The sequence below is a fragment of the Accipiter gentilis genome, chromosome Z (genome assembly GCF_929443795.1).
Source record: "Accipiter gentilis chromosome Z, bAccGen1.1, whole genome shotgun sequence".
NCBI lineage: Eukaryota > Metazoa > Chordata > Aves > Accipitriformes > Accipitridae > Astur > Astur gentilis.
Genome location: NC_064919.1, coordinates 62260574 through 62277673, shown reverse-complemented (window position 1 = coordinate 62277673; position 17100 = coordinate 62260574). Strand labels below are relative to the sequence as shown.

Genomic DNA, 17100 nt, shown 5'->3' with positions numbered 1-17100 from the left:
TAGAATAACATCTGAAATTTTAAGCAGTAAGGTAAACAATGATTACACATGAAAACTGGCTGATGTATGGTAAAGTAACATTTTTAATCTTCAAATCGAGTTTTAAAGATAAGCTAAAGATAAATTGTTGAAAAACAACTTCATTTATATAATGCGTTCACAATAACTTATTTCTTGATGCAACTACAGCTTCTGTTCAATGGCAGTGAAGGAAATGTGTATAATTTTGTCAGTACCTGTGTTATACATCACAAAGAAGAAACCTTAAACAGTATACACTAGTGAATTTTCATGTTTAGCTCATTGACCTCAAACAAGTTTTTAAATGTCATATTGAAATGTTATTTTGATAGTACCTATCTTTTCACCATAATTTTAACAATCAGATATGCTACATTAGACTTTTTGTGAGGTGTACTCGTTTCATGTTTAGCTTTGCAAGCTTCAGGTTTGCTGCTTTCAGAAGAAAATGCTTTTGACTAAAATTTGGGGGGTTGATTTCAACTTCAGTTACATCGGTAGGCATTATTAGCATGGCTTAAATGTTAATATTGATTTTTAATAATGTTGATTAAATTTGATTTAGGCAATTCAGTCCTGGGAAATTCTTGGGAGGAGGAAGACATTGCCCTATTTTCCTTTCTGCCACATTAGATTGTTCAATTCCCCTTCTTTGTACTTTTCGCTTCTAAAAACATTGCTATCTCAAACAGGAATGCAGAGTAGTACATTGTTTTGTACTTCTCCTAAAGCTAAGGAAAAATTTATAACAACTTAATTTAAGTCCAAAGGGACTCTCAAGTTGAGTGGTCTGGATTTGTTTAATTATTGTTGACCTTGTTACCCTTCAAGTACTTTAGTAACCAATTTATTGTCTTGGGGAGAAGCTGAATCAGGTGGTGTATGAAACACCTGATCTGGAAGTATAAAATGATTGCTTGCAGATCCAAGAACAGAGGGGTTTTTTTCTATATGCAATACTAATATATCTGCTCCATGATAACTATTAGAAAACAATTTTAATTTCCTGCAATATTTCTAGATAGTAACTCTCCTTGAGACAAAAGGGTAATCTACTAATTGATAGTTATAGTATTATTAGAAGCCAACAAGGCAAATTTTAATAATATTCAGTAGCTGTTAGCACAGAGCAACATAATCCAACATTGCCAGGGTGTACTGAACTTCACTGTGTGAAGAATAGTGTCTTTGAAGTCCATTAGATGTCAGGTACTCAGTATGACCAAAGGTAGTCAGAATGTAATAGCTCTTCTGTATAAACTCTTTAATGGGTTGAAAAACGTATAGATATTATAGGTCTTATTTCTAGGTAGTCTGATTTAGAAGAATTAACAAAAGAATAAATTCAATGCATTGACTATTATTTTTTTAAAGCAATATTACTTTGCAAAAACATCTTAAAACCCATCAAGATTCTGTTAATCATAGGTGGAATAGTCTGAAAGTTTCTTTATACAAAAGGGCATCTGCATTTCTTTCTGAAATGTCAGAAGCTTGATGCATGGAAATAATGTTCTTAATATTTAATATGTTCACATTTTTGTTTAGCTGTTTCGCTGGTTTAGATTATATGTGGTGATTTATTGAGTAATGTGGTAGAACAATTTTGTGTACCCTTAAATAAGTGACTACTTCTGCCATCTTAGATGAGTTTTTATCATGAAGAAACACTGACTTGAAACTCATCTAATAAAACTTTGAAATGTTATTGTAGGATATTGCCTAAGCAGATTCCTTTGGTGGTTTTACACGTTTCTTAAATTTTTTTTTCAATATGTAGTGATTCAGAGGACATTAAAAAGAAAGCAAAGAGGATCTCCGGAAAGAGAAGCCCATCAAATTCCTCTGGTACAGAGTCTGCTTCATCAGAAGAGAATTCTTCAGACTCCGACGCAGAATCAGACTCTAAAAGTGACTCTGAGTCTGGAAAATCTAGAAATGCTACCTCTAGTAAGGTAAAAGACGTTTTTAAAAAAAACCTATAAAATATGAAAAGATGCATCTAACCATCTCTACACATTTCTTTCTGCAGGAATGGAAATGGGTAGTGTTTTTATGGATATCTAAAAACCAGAATTTCTCAAAAAACTTTTGAACTTCCATAAAAAGACCAATCCCAAAGCAGTTTGATAGTTTAAGCAAGTAAGAACGTTTTATAACAAAAAGCATATTTTGGTTTTAATTATATTTTAACTCCAGATAGATAGAATATAATAGAATCTATAAAATAATAGAATCTAATTACTTTTTTAGATTACTGTTGAACTGATGAAAGCATAGTACATGGGTAGTTCACAAAAATAGTACCCTGATTTGGGGTGATTATTATATTAAAATGGGATCTTGAAGCATAGCTACTACAGGACCTGAGTCCGACAGGAAACAAAACCAAGAAACAAATGTTAGTACATTGTTTCTTAAGAGTTTGAAGACATTCTAGTAGAACCACTAGCTTTGTTTAAGATTTCCTGTTAAAATTGAGAATAGTGCAGTTAGTGCATCTATACTTGAGGTGTATGCATAGACTAGTAGAATTAATATTCTTAAGAGTAATCAACTTTTTATTGCCCTCTGTGTTTGATAGGAATAAAGCTTATAAAAGGTTCCACTACTTCAAATTGTATTAGCTTGCTTACAACATTTATGAAGTAGCAAACTTTCAAATACATTTTTTCTAAATTGGATTCAGAAATGTATAAAGATGCAAAAGCATTCAACAGAGCCATTCATGTGTCAGCTAAGTTTTAATTGCTTACCTTGGTGAAGAAAAAGAGGTTAAAAATTCATTATACTCAAGCTAGCATTATAGAGCTAAAGCTAATAGCATGAATTGGTTTCTGTTTACCTACTTTTCATTTAAAAAAAAAAATAGATGAGGAACTTTATGCTAAATCTGTTAAGGTAGAAGAGTAAAAGAATTGCTGAATTTTTCTCTTATCAAATAGTTCCTGTGCATTTGTTCCTGTATATTTTATTAAAAAATGGAAGGGTAGAATTGTAGTTCAGAGGTTTCCATTTTAATACTGATATGTGTTTTTGAAAATTAAGTGATGCTCTGATGCATTTTAAATTAAGCCCAGACATTTCGGTCAGGACTCCTGTATAGATTGCTGAACAGTCAAACCAGACATTGTTGCATTTGATGCAATTGTAGAAGCTGGTAGACAGGTGTGTTTTGAACAGTTAACAGGGAAGACTGTAACTTTTGTAAGCTGTTTCAGTGTGTGTTTCCTTTAATTGTGGAGGTAAGACTCTCTATTTCTTTAAATCTTTAACTTATGTTGTACATGGTCTTCGTTTTGTAACTTTATAGGTCCACCTAGGAACTCTGTGAATTGTAACCTTGACTTCTAGTCTATTCCCTTCTACCAAGTAGAACAAAAGATGAAATGAGACTATAGCATTTGAGAAACGGAGGTGCGTTTCCAGGGTTTGATCGTTGTTTCCTGCCCAAATACCACACTGGGTAGCACACCTGTGTCACAGTTTTTTCTAATAGAGAAGCCAAACTGGATCTTGCAAAAAAAATGGTAGGACAACAAATGTAACCTAAATAATCTCAGAATAAACTCCTTTGACAGTAGATGGGACATGAATTAAATTGTAACAGTTTGCAGCTTCTCATATTGGCACGGTATTTTTTCACCAGAAAGTAATAGGTACTCTTACCTGCTTAGTTCTGAGCAGCCACTGCAAAACCATATTCAAACAATAGTGTCTTCTCTCTGCTGCATTTGTCCATTTTTCTCAGGATATCAGTGCCATTGTTCACGGTTTCTTTCACTACAGTTACCTAAACTGTTCTGGTTCTTTCACAGGTATGTAAGGACTACTAGCGTAAAGCGGCTTTTTCTATTTTAAAATGACAGTCAAGAATGTGTGAAGTCAAATAATATAAGAACCGGAATGTCCAAGAAGCTTGGGATTGTTTTGTTGAAGTCAATGGAAAATTGTCAAGCCCTTGGTTTTTAAGAGAAGAGAAGGAACACTGCAGTAGTCTTGAAGTCTTACTTGATTAAGAAGAGCCCAAAAAGAAGTGTGTTAGGAACAAAAAGTATTTATAAGCAATTGACAGAAGACTTGATCAGAGTCAAAGGGTAGAACTGAAAAATTGCAAAGCTTTTAAACATCACAAAAAATATTAAAACAAATAGCAATGGGTTTATGTGCATAGCAGCAAAAAAAGAAGCAAGGGGATTATTGAAAACATAGCGTAGAGTTCACTAGGCAAAAGCTAAATGTCTAAGTTCCTTAAATTCTTTTTCACTAAGAAATTAGCACCTTTAATGTAAGGGCAATAAGCTATGGCTGATGGAACGCTAAACAGCCATGGTCATATATGAAGGTGGCAGGGGGGAAGTTAATTTAACACTGTTGAACATAGAGGTCGGTTCCAGTGTACTATATTAATCTCTAGGACCATGAAGTTAGTTTCCATTTAAGCCATGCTGGATGCCTGCATTTATACTTGAGGTATTTCTGCTACTTGGTTATATTCAGAAGCATAATTGGATTGGGGGTGGGGGGGTGAGAATAATGTATTTTATGCTAACTGGCTTAATAGATTTTTTTGGAGAGAGACATGTTTTGAGCCCTGTGAAGATAGGTGAAGTTAGCTGATGAAGACCTTTCAAGCTGGAAAGAAAACCAATTATTAACAAACTTTCAAGAACATTATAGATAAAGTCTTGTATAGAGCCCTTGTGTCAAGGTACATTTTACAAGAACCACCCATGTTTATTTTATTTCCAGGAAAATCTTGGAATTTTTCTGCTTCCTTCCTGACTTTTTGTCAGGCCACCCAGGAAGCAGACCATTTCAGCCAGGCTCTCAGAAATGCATGTTCTTCTTCTGATAGATCTTTATTGGAAAAGCCATTTCTTATATTATTCTGCTCCAGAGTGTTCTTAATTTGGACAGTGTATATGGGGAGATGATTCATTAGGATTTCCTTTCCTTTTCAATAAAACTGAAAAGATTTTCTGAAATACATATTGATAAGAGGAGTAGTTAGTAGGCTCTATTTCTATAGTTTCTCAGTTTGCCACACATTATGAACTATGTTACATAGCTGATGTTTTGGGTGGTGTTTACCATTCTCTATGATTTGTTGGGTGCCATTGCCATGTTCAGCAGAATTTTCATAATAAAAATAGTTAGATTACACTCACATGGGGGCTTAATTTGTGCATATATCCATGCATTTACTAGCATTAAATAGGTTACAAAAACTTCAGATTATTTTTCCCGAATATATTATTAATGCTTTCATATTTTTCTCTTGAAGAATCATTTTGAAAAAGCTGTTGTGCTCACTGTAATTGAGCTGCAGTGAATAGAAAAGTCACTCTCTTGTACTGCAGTGTTTTATATCATTTTGAAATATGGATAGTTTGAGGTGTTCAGATACATGTTATACTGTAAACATAAATACTATATAGCTAAAATGCAGATTTGAAGATGATGCATGTATAAGAAGGTGTCTACAGTGGGATTTTAAAATCAGCTACTGTTGAGCTCCTTATACAAGTATAATACAGTCACTCAGCTGTTAAAAACCTGATCCACTATTTAAAAAATATACAAAAACAAATTGTCTATCTTTCTGCCTGATCTCTTTTCAAGTGCTAACACAATGGAAACAGTGGGTGATCTGTCAATGCATTTGGATTGTCAATGATGGTTTTGTATAAATATTGGGAGGATAAGAAATAAAATTCGCACAGCAAAATATGATTTCATCTGCCTTTTCTCTGCAGCTCCATGGCTCATGCTGCGGTGTGAAATTCTCATTTTACACACTTTGCAGGCGGAGCACATGAATTATGCATTGAGCAAGAGAAATCTCCTGCTTCAAGTCCTATATGCATTTACCAGGTTCTATCTCTATTACCAAGATGAATTGCAAATGGAGAAATGTTTGATGGAATATAGCTTAACTTCTTTGTTTAGTATTCTGCTTTTCCCATAGTGGTAGAAAACTGTTTGGGTTATATTGTAGACTTAGTTTTAAGAAAAAAGATGAAAAATTATGTTACAAGGAAATGCTAGACATGTCAGAGCCTTTTTTTTTTTTTGTCTTGATTTGGAATGCAAAGCTTTTTCATTCAATAGAAATATCTGTTGGTAGTGTTTGTTGCAGTCATTGGCTATTTATTATTCCTAGAAAGCCAATCAATTTTCTTTTCTTGGAAAAAACAAATTAAAAAATAACCATGTTTGTAATAGGCAAGACCCATGTAAATAGATTTCTTTGGTGTTTTGTACAGAATTGCACGCAATTGATATATATGCCTGTATAGAGAAATATACATAGAAATATGAAAATATTTGTGTGTTTATGTGTATATATAGCATGCATCACGCACATACAAGTAGCTGAGTATTTACTTAAGCTTGACACACTTGACTGAAGTAGAAAATCAGACGTGATCATACTTTAACATTAGCTTTATGTTGATTTAGTTAGCTTCTGATTTTACGTCTCCCAAGTGGTAGGCTTGGGGGGGCGTTGTGTGTATGTTAGGGTTTTGGTTTTTTGGTTTTGGTTGGGGTTTTTTTCAGTAAGCTGATGTACTTAAATACAGTATTCAGATGAAGCGTGCAGTAGAATTTTTTCTTACCATGCATTGCCTTGATGTAATGATTCTGTACTTTTGCCTTAAATTAGGACCATTTTATTTTATTTTGAAGTATAAGAAATAAATTCTCTTGAAGGATTTTTTCCCCCCATTTTTAAAGATGAATTAGGTAGTAGATTCAAAATAATATCAGTGCAAAAATACATTCTATCTTATAAATTACATATCAAGCTTTGTGATAGGTACTTAGTAACTACTTTAGATTGGCAAAATAAATAACAGAAAAAACAAACTGAGGCATACTGTTGGTGTTATTTGTGACATAGAATGTCCTATCTTAATTGTCTTCAGTAAACAGATTAACAGTAAGAGGATTTCTTGGCTGTGATTCCTAATTTTTTAAAATATCTTGACTTACCAATGCTGCCATTCACAGAACTGAAGCATATTCAAAATTCTTATACTTGTGCCATAGCCTCTCATGTGGGTGAGCCACTTTTTATAGACTTTAATTGGCTGCATAATAAAAGGGAATGGAGAAATCCCATCTCTACTGGAATAATTAGCAAATATAGAACTCTAGCTAAAAATAACCTTTGAACCTTAATCATAGTTGCAGATAGAGCTGTATCTTACAAATAAGTGGGGGTATGGAGTGAAAGAGTTTGAAAGTTGAGATTTATATTTTTTTAAAATAGATTTGCATTTTTTAACCATGTTCTCTTTTAGAATGTTCTGATGTCCGAACAGTTTGTAGTTTAGCAAAAAAGTTGTGATACATAGTTTATAGTAAAAGTGATGCAAATAACAGCTAAACCCCTGATTCAGGGCTAAATATTCACTAAATGGTCCTATAAAGAGACTTGGAATTCATTAAAAGAATTTTCATGAAATTGTTTCTTTGACACTTCATAGATGAGTAATTCAAGTAGAACCTGTAGCTTATGAAGTATACTATTTACCCTTATTGCACAGATTTAAAAAAAAAAAAAAAAATAGCCAAAAGAAGCTTAATGGCTTGCCAATAATCACACTGAAAGAGAGAAATGAAGTCTTGTTACTTGTGACCAGAACGGAACTCAAGAGAGTGGGTTCTGCAGCAGAGTCTCTCACTTAATTCTGGACAAGACATACAAGGAATGAAATAACATTAGCGCCATTTTAAAGATATTTGTGGCATTTCCTTTGTCCATAGGAGTTTTGTGTTTCAGGTAAATCAGTGATAGTAGAACACTCAATTACCATAGTGATAAGAACCATTGAAGTATGTTGATTTAAAAATAATTTCAAAAATAGTGTCTTCCATTCTCTGTCCACAAGATTCTTTTCCTCCCAGAATATCTAAAGCACATCTGTAATGATCACTTAAGTGACTACTGTCTACTTGACCCATGGGTTTATTGGAAGAAAATGATGAACAATGTCACTTTGGCTGAGGTCAAGCCTGATAGTCATTAGCATCAACAGCTTCAAATAGTGAGAACGTAGCTAGTTTCTTCCACATTCTTTGGAGGGAACTGTGGAATTTCTCCCAAAATTGTAAAAAAATAGGCACGGCATTATTGTTAGTTTGCAACTGACCATGAGGCTGAGAGACTAGAAGAAAGGAAACGCACCTTTAGAAAAGAGGGGTCATTCTATTCTGTGGTGATAGTCAAAGAAAGTGATTCTAGCTGCTGAGTTCCTGAAAGGCTCCAAGCTCCTGTAGGAATTTGTATCAGGAGTGCCTGAAGAGACTGTGACAGCTTGCAAGAAATGCTCAAGAAATGGAAGCCCAATTGGGCATACGGAGTTTTACTGATTTATTTAGACCTGGTCATTAATTAAAAATGTAAAAGAGTAATATATATATTGGCTGTCATGTGCTGTTGAAGAGGAAAGTGGTAAACTAGAAGGTTCACAGGAGTGTGACACCTGGAGAGACTATGTTTAAATTACTTGCAGTACCTTGGGTAGTGAGCAATGTCTTAAGGTCTAAAGGCAGTTGACAAATTCTCTGAAAGAATGACAAAACCCTCTGTCCATTGAGTAAGCCAGAGAGAGCAGAGGCAGATGAGTTCTTCAGCCATTCCAGACAAAGGATGCTTAAGAGTGGGTAGGAATAGCATGATGACAAACTCCTAGATAAATGCAAATAACACTACTTTCTTATTGAATGGATTTTTCCTGTTTTTCATATGGAAACAGAAATGTTAGTACCCAAGTCTTTTAAAAAAAACCCAAAACTTCTATATCTATTTTAATGGTCTCGAGAAGTGTCTGATCTGTCACCAAAAGTTTTCAAAAGTAGCAACTATTATTGATATTAAATGAAAACATGAGCTTCAGAGGAGTAAATGTAACTTAAATGTGGCGTTTAAGTTCAGATTACCTGTACAAAGAAATCTTTCTCACTAGGTGAATTGTCTGAATGCTGAGCCCTGAAAATGAGTACGTTTTCCTTTTACAGCAGAGAAAATCCACTTTGTTTTATAAAAGTATTAAAGACTTTTCTGATATGGTAAAAGATTAAATATTCATGTATTTTGACAGAAAGAAGAAAAAACAGTACAAGATGGAAAAGCTCCAAATAAACAAGACGTGTTTCTCTTAGATTTAGATGATTGTAAGTATCTTGATTAAAACCTTGTTTTTCCCATGGCATAAATTCAATTCAGTTAATTCAATGAATTTTAAATGTCTGAAACATTGGTTCTGCTCATTTATCGTACCAGCTTCCTGACAACAAAAAAATTGCTTAGACTATCAACTTATTTTTAAGCATAATTATTAAAATACATAATTTTGTTTGTTTTAGAACTGAGAAATAGTTTTGAAATTTAGAATGTATTGATACGTAAAACATTATTTTTGAGAATTTTTTCATGTCTGGACTTGTTTTCTCTTAAAGTGGGCTTAATTTTTCAGGTGCCAATGGATGTAACTTGTACAACATTTGTGCAACCTATGAATCAATTGTTGTATTACAATAAGATACTAAAAATCACAGTTTTGAAGAACAAATTAAAATGTAATCTTGGAAGGGTACGGCAGAGCTAGCACTGGTTTGTGGCTATGCTTTGTAGTGCTGTTCTTCAAGTTTACTTCTGTAGGTGCAACACATGTTAGAATTGCTTTAATATGTAGTTTGCACAATACTTGTAAATGAAAATGTGTTGCATAATATGGATCAGACTGAAGGATAAAATAGAGGAAAAAATGGGAAAGGGGGTCAAAGTATCTTTAATGTAAATAACGTGGTCTATACATATATCAGTTTTATTTCTATTTTCATTGTTTATTTTTAGTATTGGGGCTATATGTCTGAGAAGATAATCTTTTACTATTAAGAAACATATATACAAGGATAAAATAATTACTTTTTTTACACTTAATTAAAATAGCTCATTGTCCTTCCCAGTGTTTTAATTTTTTTAATAATTTATTTCCTTTTTAATTCTAGTCTGTCCTGTGACAACTCCTGTGGCAGTTCCTACAGCAGCTGTTTTGTCCCCAAGTTTAACAGCAGACCTAGAGGGATTAAGTCTGTCGAGTTCCTCAGTCATTGATGTAAGTAGCCTTTAAAAAGTGTGTGTGTGGTTGTCTTAATTTAAGCATTTCATATGTTTTTGAGGCAGTTATTAAAGTGATTTTTTTAAAGTACTTTCACCTGTAAAGGTCTTGTATAAAAATCTGATTTACATGCCAGTCTGCAGCTTTTTTTGATCTGTAATAATTACATTCTGAAATGTGGAGAAAGTATGAATATTGCATGTCTGAGAAGGATGCTTTCAAGGTTTTATAACCTCTTTCAATCTGTCTTTTTCTCTGCCTCAGGGAAACTTTAATTCACAAATTAAGTATCCAAACTATAGAAGTCTTTGAAATCATCTAGTTGCTACACTATCAAAAATAAACTACAAGAAAATCACATACCTGTTAATCCTCAGCCCGTTTGTTTACTATACATGCCTCCAATTATGACATTTTGCTCCTTGTAAGTAATTTTTCATGAGTATACGAATCATAGCCCCTGGGTGCAAATCAAAAGGGTATAGATTTACAATCAGTGGTGTATCAGTATGTGTCATGATTCATTCTGTTAGTGCTTTCAGTTTTGTAGCACTTTCCATTAGGGAATCTCAGAACTATAGGTATAATTAAGGTTGGCAAAGTCATGGAGGTAGAGGGCAGGCATTCCTTTGTTGGGGGAAAAGATAGTAGTTTGTGTTCTTCTTTTTTGGTTGGTTGTTTTTTTTTTTTAGTAATTTGGTGTGTCCAATTTAAATTGGCAATTTAATAAGGAATTGCAGCAGTACAGCATAGGATACTTACTGTTGTCAAAGTGGATGGGAGTGACCAGAAAAAATACCAGAGGCACAGGCATTTTTTTAGCCTAGCCTTGTTTCTAATGAGGCCGGTGTATAGAACCTACACTACAACTTTAATAATTGCAGGTAAAGTACTTTGTGCTGGCTTTGGGAGCCATATGTTTGCAAAGTATAAAGGAGCTGCGTGAATTATTTGACTCAAGACATAAAAGATCTTAGCTAATGAATCAGTTTCATGTTTACAGGCTTTAAAATTTGGTGTTGAAAGGGCAGACTATCAGATAATGTGTTGGATAGCCTTATCTAAGAAAATTGTGATGCAATTTAAATTTCAAGCAAAGCAGTAACAATCTGTAGACATGCAGTCGTTTTACATGATGTGTAGTTGTTCACATGTCACACAGTCTGAAAATGCCAGAAATTGTCTTCCATGTTATTTTGCAGTGCAGTATGCAGCATTAGGTGGCAAGCCTGAGTTTAACTACAACTGTGTTGTTGTTCCTGTGATTGCAATCCCACAATTGCTTCTTTGCCATCCTTTATGGCTTTGACAGCTCAAAAAACAGACAATGTTTTCCTGGCTCTGGGTTAGCTTAAGAATGATTCTGGTGTCTTTGCTTTACTTCAGAATTATCATCTTTGAGGGTAAGTTAAAGATAGCAATCACTAATGTCGGATGCTTGAGAACACCCCCTTTTTGCCAATGTCTTTAGTCCTTTCATCATCTACAGTACAAGAACACATGTTCCACTCCCACATTCATGCTTGCTTTCCTCATGATTGCCACTGTTTGTTTGCTAAATTGCTTCTCCCCTTTCTTCAGCAGGTAGCTTCAATGAAATAGAGGTGTTAGATAGAAACAGCTAGAAGGTGTTGGCTAAACAGTGGAGGAAGTTCTGCATGTAATGGTTGCTTCTGCAAAATGCCTCTTTCTTGCTACTACTGAGTTCCTGGTAAAATATATAGCCAGCAAAGAAGCTGGAACATTTCCCATACTCGCTGCTCTGGAAACAATCCAAATCACGTAAGAACTAATTGTTGCTGCCTGGATAGTGATTACGTGTTTTGGGCTGTATTATGTTTTCAGATCTAATCTCAACTCTCATTGCTGTTGATAATAATTGCAGATCTACCTGGAATCCTTAGAGTTTTTTGCACCAGGAAGCAACAAAAATTAAATGCTAAGGGTAAAACCTGTTCTTTCAAATTATATCCATATATAGTAAAAAGTCTAGCATGCAAGTAGTTAAATAACTATTGTCACACATTCAGCACCATCAGGTAATTTTCTAAAAATGAAAATACAAAAACAGCTTTTAAAACTTTATGTGGGGATATCCCTCTTAAAAATAGTATTTTGAATTTAATCTGTGATGACTAATTCTAAAAATAAGGATAGTTGTCATACTTCAGAAAACTTTTTCTTCCTTCAATGGGAGAGAAAATGAATTTAACTGTAGGGCACATGCCAAACTAACAGTGAGAAATTAATTTATTACTAGGCAATGGAGAGCATGGAGTAAAAATAGATAAGTACAGTATATGACCCTAATATCAAAGAAATGTAGCAGCCACTTATCTTGGAATATGTCAGGCAGTCTATTATTCAAATCATTCAGCACTGTAATTGGATACAGCTTTTAGAAAACGTATAACTCCAAATTCATAGCTCCTGAACATTATAGAAAGCATAAATACAAGAATGGTTTTACAGTAATGGTATGAGTCTCTTTAAACCTAAAAAACCAAAATATCCTTGAATAGAAACTGCAGTGCACAACCTGATGCTTGTCCTGTGGCTCATTTATTTTTATGGTTCATGTTTACATATAGCACATTTACCCCTCATATAAACGCACATATGCATATTATAGTTTGTTCCAGGAAAAACAAAATTCCCAGGTAATTTATGGATAACATTCTTCCAACTGGATGCAAAACATAGTAAATCCTTGTGTATGCTTCTGCCCTGGTACATGTAGTCCATCTTCAGGTGGCTCAAAAGAATCACCAGAGTCTACTCTGGGGCTTTTCGGGGTGTGCATACAAAAGAAGTCAGACCTAAGTGCTCAGGGAAACTCTGCATTTGGAGTCGATCGGGTTTTAGATGGATACATTTGGAGGCTTGAAAGATACTTGAAGGTGCGGAGCCAATGAAAAATAGGAGGCAAGAGAAAGCTGCAAACTGTCAGTGTAAAGTGGTTATTTGAAAATACTGGAAATGGGTGTTGTCCCCTGAAGGGGGCTTGTAAAGTGAGAGAAGAGGGAACTGAAACCAATGAATGACATAAGGACAGGGAGGGTTCTAACCTGCTGCAGGAAATAATATTTTGAGCAGGAATGGTGAGAACAGGAAGAGGAGAGCTATGGTATCGGAGAGAAGCCAAAGAGGGGAGTGATCATCTGTTCTTACTCATCACACAGCTGATGAGAAAAAAAGCTAAACCACCTGTTCTTTTCTCATTAGGATTTTAGATGGTAAAAATGTACAAGCAACTGCTCTCCTATATGTGTAGAGCCCTCAGTATGCTGCATATGGTAATTAACTGGTAAAAATGACACATACTTTAAAAAATAAAATTAGTGAGAAGGAAATACTGCTTTGGAAGCAAGACATTTGTTATGATTCAGAACAGTGTTAGTGCAAGGGAGAATTGACAGCTGGATATAAGCTCTGACGGTAGCAGCAGTTGGATGGGGCAAAAAGTGTGTGGAAGTAGGACTTCAGGGGACAAGATTGTTTCCCCTGCTCCAAACAGATGATAATTTGGGGAAAAATTCAAGCATGAATATGAGAAGTTCATGATAAAAGCATGTAGCAAAAGAGGGCAAAACTCTTGTTGTAGTGAGGAGGTACTTATAAAAATATTTAATGCAACAATTAGTGTTGCCATTAATTATCATGCATATGGAATTATGGTATAATTGTAGAAGTGGTACCACTTACTAAAGTTTTATTCGGCATGTTCAGTGTATTCTCTTGATAGTAGTTACTACCAATGATATGTTTTTACTGTTTCCTACTACTCAGAGTTCCACAGAAACTGTTTAGGAAGAGAGGAGTAAATCATCTTGTTTTCTGTCTCATGTCTTACAGAACTTTTGACCGAGATTCGCTTTGAGAACTTCTTTAGAGTGGTGATGCATAGAGCAGAAATAATAGCTTTTGACAAAAGTCAAGGTCAGCTGCAGACCTGTCAAACCAGGTGATAAATACATTTAATTTCAAATTGAGCACACTTACAGAATTTCTTGAGAAACAGTAAACATTAATTCCCTCAATATTCAACTAGAGATATTTTCAGAATAGGAGAATGCCTTAAATGGTATTTTAATTTCTAAGTTGTTGAGATAGTCTTTACAGGGGAAAACTTTCTTATCATCTAGGCTGCTTTGTCCATTTAGGCTGTTTCTGATTCCATTATAGCAAGTGTTAAGACTGACTCTGAAGTATATTCTTTTCCTGTGTGAAGGATCTCTTCTTAGAAGTGCCAGGAACACAAGGATTGCAATACTGGATTATATCATGGCTTTAGTCTGGTATGCAGCTTGCAGTAAAGGTTATCATAAGGTGCTTAAGAATTTGCAAAATCCTGCAGTAGAGAAATGAATAGTAGTTCTTCCAAATAGTTATCAGTGTGCACTCAACTTAATGAGTTTTATTTTTTCAGAGCTTTGGTAGCAGTAATTATTCTATAACTAGATACATTTATTCGTATAAGCTCTGAGTTCTTACCTCAGGAATGGCTATATCAGAAGAAACATTAACTTGTTAAATGTCATCAAAGAGATGTAGTGCAATCACTTGTAATAGCAACAGTCTGTGTGTGGTGGTTTGACTAGGTTCTTGGTATTCTTCTGCCCCATGTTCGTAGAAGGATTTTGACCAGCTACCATTGTTTTTTAAATAACTAGGTTTATATTTCTGTAATATATCCAGTCCCTCTTAAGATGCTTCTGAAATTTTTTGCTCAAAGATGTTTCTTTTAAATTGGTTTTCAATGTTAGCTACATCTCTTCTATCAGATGTTTTTGAGGTTTTGTGTTAGGATAAGATAGGCTTATGGTATCCTTGATATAATTTTATTATTTTTTATAGTTTACCATTTACCCTCTTGTTTTTCAGCTTTCTATAAGAATGTGTTATGCTTTTGGTGTCTCATCACAGAAGAGCTTTTTCCTATGCATTAAATGTTTTCACTATACTTCTTCTGAAGCCCACCTTTTTATATAGATTGAAATTGGGAAGGTTTGTTGAGGTGGAGGTGAAGGGGGAAGTGTGCCACAAGATAGTCTACACGTATCCTATCCCTGTGCGTGCTTATAACTTGTTTGCATTGTTGACCACACTTGCACACTGATGAGAGATGTTTTTGGAGTTCTGCATAGTTTTCTCTACAGCCTCATTTCTTAAGATAGTGCTTTTTCTGTGTGGAACAGTTTAAAGTGTCTGCGTTGTCTCCAGTTTCCCCTACTCAGTGTTCTACAACATCTATAGCTAGCGTAAGGCTTAACTGAAACCACATTTTACAAATATTATGTGTTAGTAGGGTGCCTGGGTAGGTTTGTACCTATGAAGCAAGTGAAAAAACGTGATCTTAAATTTAAGAGCTAAAAAGCAACTTTCTTTTAGTGCCACCCAAAATTCAGCTATGCAGCTGATTAGGTGTGACTGATGCTTGTGGGAAGGCGGCGTGGTCCAGTGGAGACAGAACTGGATGTTACATATGGAAAATGAATTCTATTTTTGGCTTACTACTGGCTGTGTGATCTGGAGGAAGTAACTTAATCTTTTAGTTTTCCATCTGAAAAATGAGGATAATGATGCTTACTCACCTTGGGAAAGCACTTGGAGATCTACAAATGAATGTAGCTGCTCATCAGCAGATATTAACCATTGCCAAGACAGAAGAAGGAATGAAACAAAGACCTCCTGCATACTTAGTTGTATTTTTCTGTGTTTATATAAATTTGCTGTGTAAGAGGGTGATCTTTAATTGGTAACGTAGTATATGTGTTACATCAAATATTTGAAAGTGTTAATGTTCTTTCAGAAATTGCTTCCACATACTTTTAAAAATGATAGCTTGAAAAAAAAGAATCCCTGCTATGACACTATTTTTTAAAGTGTCATTTCACCTTTAGTCTTTAATTAGAAATCCATTTATCAATATTTGTGATGTTTATTAGTGTTCAAGCTTAAAAATACCCATCTTATGTTTATTAAATACATTAATACTTAACAAGCTCTACACTTAAGAATTACAAAACTTCAACTTCTTTTCTTTTAAATAAATTAGAGAATTTAATTTGGAAGTTCAAACATGATCTTTCTTCTGAGTCAGAAACAAGTTTCTAATACAAGACACTGCCCCAAATAATAGTATGACCAGTCTGAGAGGTATATTATATATTACTATATATAATCTCATTGATTTAGTTGATTACTGTGTGGTTTAGTACTAGATATTCTCCAGATTATGTCTTTTATTCATGTTTTTATAGATAATGTATAAATTATACATATGTTATAAATTATATACAATGTATAATAATGATAAAGATAATGTATAATTAGCAACTTGTGTATTAATTAAATTGTATTCTGAGTAACCAGGTCTTTGATTAACAGTAACACTCCTGATTCAATGCTTGTTTGCTGTTTTGTTGTCTTGGAGTGAAAAACATTAAACCAATATTCAAATGTTGCATTTAAAAATAAAAGTGCTAAAATTGCAAAGTAAACTGCAATTACAATATTAAAATCCTATTTATAAAATAGAAATTATATTGGGGGGCGGGGGGTGTTAATGCAAAAAAAGAAACTCCTTTAGATAAGTTATTGTCAGGATACCCTTGATCTTTTTTTGCCTTCCGTTAAAAGTCAGTACTTTTCATAAAACTAATCCAAATTTTGAGAATGAAATGCTTAGATCTATGAGAGAATTTGAAGTAATGCTTCTTTTTCATTCCAACATGAAAAATACATATATTATGCTCCTTAAAATAGGACTGCTGTAAACAGAGTTGGTGCTAGGTGTTTAAAAACAAGCATGTGTAATGCATGATGATGATTCCATAAGTTATTCTTTAAATATGTAGTGTGATAATGTATGTAAAACGGAGTGTGGCTGTATGTGTGTTATGCTGTGTAACTCAGACAGAAGAGAGAGGTAACCTAAGCAGTA

General features: G+C 34.1%; 1 protein-coding gene across 8 annotated transcripts in view; it reads left to right on the top strand.

The window, feature by feature from the left end:
• Window positions 1-17100, top strand: part of AP3B1 (adaptor related protein complex 3 subunit beta 1) — a 164951-nt gene that overhangs the window by 98179 nt on the left and 49672 nt on the right. For 3 of the 8 annotated variants that reach the window (XM_049794396.1, XM_049794397.1, XM_049794402.1), the window contains exons 20-22: window positions 1802-1976; window positions 9135-9207; window positions 10045-10151. In XM_049794396.1, the coding sequence (XP_049650353.1) occupies window positions 1802-1976; window positions 9135-9207; window positions 10045-10151 (355 nt within the window). The other 5 variants (XR_007505014.1, XM_049794399.1, XM_049794400.1 and 2 more) reach the window with 5 other exon arrangements.